Raw genomic sequence first — 7811 nt, 5'->3', positions numbered from 1 at the left:
GATGATCTCTGGGATGGGAGATCAGTTCTATTTCAAGTCTCCTTGGACGAGACAATCTGTGTTTGGGGAGGAAGGATTTCTGTTCTTTGTTCTAGGTCATATCGTGACTTGGGGGGTCTGTGTTTGGAGCTGGGCTCTATGGGGGGGGGTTTCTTGGCAGTATCTTCTCCTCATAGTGCAGGGGAGTGGATTGCTCAGGTTAGGGGGTGGGCTTCTGTCTTGGCTTCTGGTAAGCAGGCTTTTGGGAGAATATAAGAGAGTACCTGGGGAGGGATCAAGGGAGCATCTCCGTCCAATGTGGCAGAGGTTCCTATCTGGAGAAGAGCTTCAGGGAGACCGGAAGGCACTGGCAGTGGGGGGTAGGGAGTAGGGGGGAAGCCTGTCTTGTCCAGGAAGCTCCAACTCGCTGGTCAAAGCCCTCAGGCCGCCCTACTTGTGCGCTGACGTGAGCTAATCTAGGAATACTACAGGGGCGGGGGGCAGGGGGGCGCGGGAGAGACTGGGGTTCTCAGAGAGACAGAGCCTTGAGAGGGGGAGATTGGGGATCGCTTTCTTTTCCTTTCCTTCAGTTTCTCCCTCCCCCCACTCCCACCCCAGTCACAGCCGCTAGACCTCCTCCACCGAAGCCAGGTCGCCAAGCTGCTGTTTACTGCTCAGGAGTCGTTCCCGGCGGGAGCCCAGCTGGGAACACACGCAGGGACCCTTACCGAGCTGTGGACCCTCACGGAGACACAACTACAAAAGGGTTCACACAGGCAGAAACGCAGGCAAGCCAGTCGGCAACACTTATCCACACAATCCAGCACACAAGCTCTGCGCACGCACAGGCTGAAATGCGCACGAAACCACACATGTACAGAATAAACACAGTTACCAAATCTCACCCTCGGAGTCCTTTCAGATTCAGCCCGTAGCAGTATCTGATACAGTATCGGTCTTTGTCTCGGGGTCGCTCTCTGACTCGAGCACCCCACTCATCAGCAACGATCTAGGTTTTCACGGCCTCCGCGAGCGCACCGCGCACCTCTGCGCCCCGGGCCCGCGGCGAGCCCTTCTTCCCTCCGGGCCGGACACCGGCTGAGCCCCTGTGCGGCGTGTGCATTCGCAGACCCGCCAAGAGGCTGTCGAGAAAGGCCCTCACGAAGTCCTGCTCCTTCCAGACTCCTCAACGAAAAGAAAGTGAGAGCGGTTGGTGGCGGTTGGAGCGGATGGAGAGCGGCTGGTGGCGACCGAGGCGCAGAATCGCTTCCATCGCGGCGTCCCTGGACGGGTTGAGACAGCCCGGTGACCGAGGCCCGGCTGAGCATTCTTGAAACTGGACCAGGACGGACACTGTCTGCCTCCGAAGGGGGCTTGCGGCCAGGTTTCAGTGTGAGTAATTGGTACAGATAGACGCCCAGACGGCCGGCGCCGCCCGAGACAGGTAACTGCCCCGCTGCCTTTCTGGACGTCTAGACTGGTCCTTGGCCAGAAGCTTTGGGGCCGAAAGCCTCCCAGGCTCTGGAGGGTGTAGTCGCCGCCGCGGGACCGCTAGAATCAGCAGGCTCCGGCCCCCTCCCTCCTTGCGGCGGCGAGGTGGGAAGGGCTAGGATCCGAGCTTAGCACCTCCCCCAGAAATGCAGCACTCCAGCCCCCCCACCGTGCCCTCCGAGCCCCCTCCCCGGTGCGCTCCCTGTCGGTGCCCTCCCGCGGGCGCCCTTCTCCGGCCCCCATTCAGTTCTCCCGAGTCCCTTCGCGACCCTGTTTCTTCTCGCTGCCCTCCTCCCCACGCACCCCCTGCCTCCGGGTGTTTCCCCTTCCCCAGCGCCCGCCCCCCGCCTGATTCCGAGGGGCGGGAGCGCATTGGGCTGCGCACGGGTGGGGGCGCCGCGCCAGCCTCGCGTAGCTGCTCTGACGCCGCCGCCGCCGCCGCCGCCGCCCTCCGCAGCCCAGCGCGCGCCCCGCGGCAGCTCCGCAGTGCACTCGCCGCCGCCGCTCCGCCAGCCCCGCCGCCCGCCCGCGGGGTGGGCTTCGAGCGAGCCTCAAACGCCAGCCGAAGGGGTCATGAGCCAGAGCGCCCTGGGACGCCGCGGGGAAAGCGAGCGAAGATAGCGGCCTCGCGCCCCCCTGGCCCTCGCCGCCTTGCCGCGCGTCCCCCGCGCCCCCAGCCCCTTGTGTCCTTTCCACGGACCCCGCCGCAGCCATGGCCACCCTTTTACGCAGCAAGCTGTCCAACGTGGCCACAACAGTGTCCAACAAGTCCCAGGCCAAGGTGAGCGGCATGTTCGCCAGGATGGGTTTTCAGGCGGCCACCGACGAGGAGGCGGTGGGTTTTGCTCACTGCGACGACCTCGACTTTGAGCACCGTCAGGGCCTGCAGATGGACATCCTGAAAACCGAGGGCGAGCCCTGCGGGGACGAGGGCGCCGAGCCGCCCGTCGAGGGAGACATCCATTACCAGCGCGGCGGAGGCGCGCCCCTGCCGCCCTCGGGCTCCAAGGACCAGGCTCTGGGGGCCGGTGGCGAGTTCGGGGGCCACGACAAACCCAAGATCACGGCGTGGGAGGCGGGCTGGAACGTGACCAACGCTATCCAGGTGAGCGCGGGATTCCCTGCTCTGCCTGCCCCCACCCTCCACCTCCTTTAGCTCAGAGAACCAGGCCCTACCCCCAGCTGAGTCCCCGGGGGATCTCGGGCCGAGAGACCCCCCTCCCCTCCTCAGGACGTCGCCTTCCCCCTTCCCACCCGGCCCTGCGGGCGGGGGGGAGGGGGGGGGATCTGCAACCCTATAAGCGGCGGCTCCCGCCCAGATCCGCGCTCCCTCCAGCGGCGCCAGCCGCTGGACAGCCGGGCTGCTGTTTGGTCCGAGGCACTTGCCCTGAGACCCTGCAAAAGGGAGGGAAACAGGAGGAGGGGGATCGGGGAGTGGTGAGGGAGAAGGAAAATCAGGATTGGAGGGAACGGTGTCTCCCGGGACTCCGGAATGGATTCACAGCTGCATGTTGGGGAGGAAAAGAGAAGGGGGAACTGCTGAGCTGGGAGTCTCCTGCTCTGACACCGGCACCGACACACAGGCTCCCATTCCCCCTCCCGCACGAACAAACTCCCCGCACAGGTGCGCACGACATGCGTCTATATATAGACCACGGGGTTATCCTCAAACGCACCTTCATACGCCCCCACACAAGCACATACCTGGACATACCAAGCACACACACGAACCTATTGGAACATTCACAGGCACACAAGCGCAGACTCATGCAAACAGGATTCAGCCCACTTTCTCAAGTGCAGCCCTACTGGGGACATACAGGTGTACCCAAACCTAAGCACACATATTATGTGCCCACACAAGCACAAATGGCCCGTGGTACCTCAGTGCTTCTGCGCACAGACTCACCCCTTTCGCCCGAAATTCCGGCTACACCGCAAAGAGGCGACCAGCTTCTCCGCATGTGACCCTGGAGAAGCCGCCTCTGGATGCTCTGAACTGCCTCTACCCTCCAGGCCGGCCACCCCTTCAGGCTACTCGCAACGCCCCACTCCCCACCAGGAGGCGCCGGACTCTTCTGGGACCGGGTTTGGAATGCGCGCACAACGACCCCCGGAACTGGCGGAGGCGGGCAGGCCGCGGCACGCGGAGCGGAGGAGGCCTCAGCCCTAGGTGCCCCCGGGCCCTGTGGCTTGGTCCCCCTCGCGTCCCCGGAGCGCACGGTCGTTGGGACGCACAACGTGGGCCTCCCGGGAGCGGGAGGGCCGCGGCGGGTTTGCTCGGGGACCCGGGCTGAGCAGGGCCCTGCGCACTAAGTGGTCGGGCCCGAGGCGCCTCCCGCTCCCGGGGCCCTGCGAGACGGCCGTGCGGAACCGGGGGCAGGAGACCGCGACCGCCTCCTTGCCACCCCCGCCTTCTCCAGGGGCGTCTTTGAAGGCCCCGTTCCATAGGCCCGGAGCGAGGCCAGGGTGGGAGCCGGGAGGCCTGGAGGCCTCGGAAACCCTGGATTTCGTTAGCTTTTCTTCTCTTTGTGGATTCTAAACCTTCCTTCCACAGTCCGCCCGCCTGAGTCCACAGCTTGATTCCTGCTTGATTTAGCCTCTCAGTCACTGCTCGCGCTTCTCCTCCCCCCCCCACCCCGCCATTACCCTTCTGGCCTCTCCCCCCTAGAGCCTTCTGGCCACTCTCACATTTCCTCCGTTCTGGCCTCCCTCTGCTTCGCTCACCTGTAGCCCCTCTTCCGCCCTACCCCAGCTCTCTTCCCGGCCCCTGCTGTTACAAGGCTCCCTTCTCCAATCGGCCTTAGGCCCTCGTTAGCTTCCCTGTACCCCATTGGAGCCGCACCTAAAATCCCTCACCCCCTCTTCCTAGTGGCTCAGGCCCAGTTCTCTACCTTTCTCGCCGCCCTTTTCTGGCCCTGACCCCTCCAGCCCCTTCTTATCGACTTCCAAAATATCTCCATATACCTCTTCCCTCCTTGTGGCTTGACCCCACGCTCAGCCTCCTCCCCACCTCCCGGCCCTTAGCGCACCTTTCCCTCTCAGTTCCGTCCTTGAACACCTCCCTCTCCATCTGACTCGACGCCCGGGCTTCCCCCGGTGAGGCCGCGGGACGCCCCCATTGCAGCCGCCCGTTAACCTCCTTTTCCCGGGGTTGAAGCCCCGTTCTCACTCCGCGTAGCGCCCCCTCGCGGCCCCAGTTTTAAGCCACGCCTCTAGGCCCCCTCTGACGAGGCTGCTGCCGCTGAGCCCCGGCGTCTGGTTCCCTTTTCCGCTCCGCAGGGCATGTTCGTGCTGGGCCTGCCCTACGCCATCCTGCACGGCGGCTACCTAGGGTTGTTCCTCATCATCTTCGCCGCCGTGGTGTGCTGCTACACCGGCAAGATCCTCATCGCGTGCCTGTACGAGGAGAACGAGGACGGCGAGGTGGTGCGCGTGCGGGACTCGTACGTGGCCATCGCCAACGCGTGCTGCGCGCCGCGCTTCCCGACGCTGGGAGGCCGCGTGGTGAACGTGGCGCAGATCATCGAGCTGGTGATGACTTGCATCCTGTACGTGGTGGTCAGCGGCAACCTCATGTACAACAGCTTCCCGGGGCTGCCCGTGTCGCAGAAGTCCTGGGCCATTATCGCCACCGCCGTGCTGCTGCCCTGCGCCTTCCTTAAGAACCTCAAGGCGGTGTCCAAGTTCAGCCTGCTGTGCACTCTGGCCCACTTCGTCATCAACATCCTGGTCATCGCCTACTGCCTGTCACGGGCACGCGACTGGGCCTGGGAGAAGGTCAAGTTCTACATCGACGTCAAGAAGTTTCCCATCTCCATTGGCATCATCGTGTTCAGCTACACGTCCCAGATCTTCCTGCCTTCGCTGGAGGGCAACATGCAGCAGCCCAGCGAGTTCCACTGCATGATGAACTGGACTCACATCGCCGCCTGCGTGCTCAAGGGCCTCTTCGCGCTGGTCGCCTACCTCACCTGGGCCGACGAGACCAAGGAGGTCATCACGGATAACCTGCCCGGTTCCATCCGTGCCGTGGTCAACATCTTCCTGGTGGCCAAGGCGCTGTTGTCTTACCCGCTGCCCTTCTTCGCTGCTGTGGAGGTGCTGGAGAAGTCGCTCTTCCAGGAAGGCAGCCGCGCCTTCTTCCCGGCCTGCTACGGCGGCGACGGGCGCCTCAAATCGTGGGGGCTGACGCTGCGCTGTGCGCTGGTCGTCTTCACGCTGCTCATGGCCATCTACGTGCCGCACTTCGCGCTGCTCATGGGCCTCACCGGCAGTCTCACGGGCGCCGGCCTCTGCTTCCTGCTGCCCAGCCTCTTCCACCTGCGCCTGCTCTGGCGCAAGCTGCTGTGGCACCAAGTCTTCTTCGATGTCGCCATCTTCGTCATCGGTGGCATCTGCAGTGTGTCCGGCTTCGTGCACTCGCTTGAGGGCCTCATCGAGGCCTACCGAACCAACGCGGAGGACTAGGGCGGGAGGGCTCCCGCGCTCCCGCGCCCTTCCCACCCTCCCCACCCACCCCCACCAGCCCTGTGCGCCCTGCCGCCGCGCTTGGGAAGCCAAGCTTTAAACATCTCTGGTTCCTAGTTTCTGATTATTGGGGACGGGGGTGGGGTGGGGTGGGAGGGATAGGAATCCACAATCCATCGCGTCTGCGTTTCTGTTGTCCTTTCTTTCCCACAACACCCTAGTTTCTGGGGAGGCAGGGGGGCGAATTTGTGGGCAGGGCTTTCTGTCCTTCCCGGAGGGCCCCCTACTCTTTGGTCCCTGTCACCGAGCGGGTGGGAAGGGAGGGAGAAGGGGCTCAGCTCGCAGGCGCAGAAACTTGACCTTGGGGGGACATTTCACAGCCATCCAGTGCTCGGAATCTGCAGCGTCCAGCCATTTCCAGCAAGAGCGCTTCCCATTCCAGAGACATTTCAACCCTGCAGAGGGAAAGGCTGGCCAGGAAATCCGTTTCGGGTGGGCGATTTCCTTCCACGAAGCGGGGAGGCGAGAAGCCAAGGCAGGGCCGGCTTGCCTGCCGGCTTTCAGGAATCCAAACTCATCTTGTGCAATTTATCAGGTCGTGGAACTGTTCTACTGTGCGTGTGGTGTGCTCGTGGTGAATAAGACGAAATGTATATCAGAAAAAAAAAATCTATCTCTAATTTAGAGTGCGGTACATTAATTATATCCGTAAATAAAGAAGAAACAAAGGTGTGCGGGCTTCTTGTCGGTTCTGCATTTTTGCGCCCGCGGGGATCCCAAAGCGTTGGAGCGCCGGGAATGACTCTGGCCCGACCGGGTGAAGCAGGTGTGGATGGAAGAGCGCCTGTAGGAGAGCCTGGGGGGAGTGAGAAGCACTAAGAGGAGGCTCTCCAGGTGTTTGGGGGGAGGCAGGGGAAGGAGCCTGTGGGGCTTGCAGCAGTCTCAGTGTGGCCAGGGCCCTGCCGCCACCAAGATAAGATTTGTTCCGAATCCATCTGAGAGCATTCCAGAGACTCTCAACCTCCAATCCTGAAAGGAAAAAAAAAAAAAAAAGAAAAAAGACAATAAACAAAGGCATGCAGAAATTCACACTTGATTGTGGACTGTGAAGATACTATACAAAGGAAATCAGCCGCAGGTTGTGTATTTCCCAGGGTTCCCAGGGCCAGGGGCCAACCCGGCCTCCCAGGCATCTCTCACCCAAGAAATCCCCCCTCAAGTCCAAGCTGAGGTTTACACAGCCACAGCGAAGAGATCTAGCTGTTTAGAATCAACAGCCTGAGCTATCTGGATCCCAGTCTCCCCTCTCCTTGAGCAGCCTGTTGGATTTTTTTTTTTTTTTAATTACCTAGAGGGTCCAGTCCTTTGTGTGTGTGTGCAGATCCAACTGCGGGGTGCCAGTCCTGGGCATGGTTGCCGAGGGTCACAGTCAGAATTACCATATGGGATCCAGGAATGCAGGAAGGCTGGGCCATTCCTGGGGTCCTCTCTCACTTTGAGAGTAGCCGTGCGGGAGGTTTTTTGTCACCGCCACCAAGGCAGAGAGGACTAGTTTGGAACGAATTCTCTTGGTGTGATCTCTGCACCAGAAAGCACTGGGAGATTGCCTAAGAACAATGTCCATCCTCCCTGCCCTCAGCGACGGCTGTGGAGGCCTGTATGCGCATGTGTAGGAGATATAAAGATCTGCGTGTGGAGTGGACGGAAGTCTTGTGAGAGCCTTGATGAATGTGTGTGTGTGTGTGTGCGCGTGCGTGTGTGCAGAGCATTGAGTGGGCGTGCCTGTGGTAGAGGTGACCTCGCACCATCCTGATTCTGCAGCTATGGAGCAGAACAGGGATAAGATCTGCCCTCTGCTGCCCGGGGTTCTG

The 7811-nt window shown here is 61.8% G+C and overlaps 1 protein-coding gene across 1 annotated transcript; it reads left to right on the top strand.

Moving 5' to 3' along the window:
- The first annotated feature begins 2182 nt into the window (after positions 1–2182).
- On the top strand, positions 2183–5940 carry SLC32A1 (solute carrier family 32 member 1). Its single transcript, XM_047854397.1, has 2 exons — positions 2183–2575; positions 4753–5940. Exons 1-2 carry the CDS (start codon positions 2183–2185, stop codon positions 5938–5940), a joined length of 1581 nt encoding a protein of 526 aa, XP_047710353.1.
- The last annotated feature ends 1871 nt before the right edge of the window (positions 5941–7811 follow it).

Source organism: Prionailurus viverrinus, chromosome A3, assembly GCF_022837055.1.
Source record: "Prionailurus viverrinus isolate Anna chromosome A3, UM_Priviv_1.0, whole genome shotgun sequence".
Classification (NCBI taxonomy): domain Eukaryota; kingdom Metazoa; phylum Chordata; class Mammalia; order Carnivora; family Felidae; genus Prionailurus; species Prionailurus viverrinus.
Note: the sequence above shows the minus strand (reverse complement) of the source record. Positions and strands in the feature narration are given on the sequence as shown.

Bases quoted from the DNA above. Each gene is read 5' to 3' on its own strand.
- SLC32A1 (XM_047854397.1), top strand. From the start codon at position 2,183: ATGGCCACCCTTTTACGCAGCAAGCTGTCCAACGTGGCCACAACAGTG. The intron at 2,576-4,752 runs GTGAGCGCGGGA...TCCGCTCCGCAG, and splicing joins ACGTGACCAACGCTATCCAG to GGCATGTTCGTGCTGGGCCT.